This window comes from Priapulus caudatus, unplaced genomic scaffold (genome assembly GCF_000485595.1).
Source record: "Priapulus caudatus unplaced genomic scaffold, Priapulus_caudatus-5.0.1 Scaffold1246, whole genome shotgun sequence".
NCBI lineage: Eukaryota > Metazoa > Priapulida > Priapulimorpha > Priapulimorphida > Priapulidae > Priapulus > Priapulus caudatus.
The window spans coordinates 1,964-2,520 of NW_014578307.1; the positions used below are offsets into that span (position 1 = coordinate 1,964).

The 557-nt window shown below is 64.3% G+C and overlaps 1 protein-coding gene across 1 annotated transcript in view; it reads left to right on the top strand.

Moving 5' to 3' along the window:
- Positions 1-232: 232 nt before the first annotated feature.
- The window catches only part of LOC106815950, a gene marked incomplete at its 5' end in the record, with an annotated part of 6,875 nt that continues 6,550 nt past the window's right edge, over positions 233-557 (top strand). The window contains one exon of the mRNA XM_014820486.1: positions 233-485. Coding sequence (XP_014675972.1) covers positions 233-485 — 253 coding nt within the window. The remainder of the gene's footprint in view (positions 486-557) is intronic.

Below are 557 nucleotides of genomic sequence, written 5' to 3' on the forward strand. Positions count from 1 at the left end.
CTCTCTCTCTCTCTCTCTCTCTCTCTCTCTCTCTCTCTCTCTCTCTCTCTCTCTCTCTCTCTTCCCCTTCTCCCTCCCCTCCCTCCCTCCTTCCCCTCCAACAACACACACTCACCCTCTCTCTCGCTCTCTCTCTTGCTCTCTCTTTCTTCCCTCTCTCTTTTCTCTCTTTCTCCTCCCCCTCCCCCCACCCTCCAACTACAACACTCACCCCCTCCTCTTCCTCCGCCAGACTTCCAGCACTTCTCCAAGAGCGAGGACGCCGCGCCGCCGCGCGCCGCCGCCCGCGACCCGCGCTCGCCTCTCGTCACCCAGATACGCGCCCTCGCCGCCGCCGAGCGAGCGCCGGCGCCCCCTGGCGTCGACTACGACGCGCTCGTCGCCGCGATACGGCGCCACGTGCTCGTCAGTCGGCGGCGCGTCTGCGAGTACTTCCAGGATTTCGATCCGCTGCGCAGCGCGTCGATATCGACGAATCACTTCAGGTGAGGAACGAGGAGGAGGTGGTGGAGGAGAAGGGGGAGAAGGAGGAGGAAGGAGGAGGAAGTGGGTGGGGG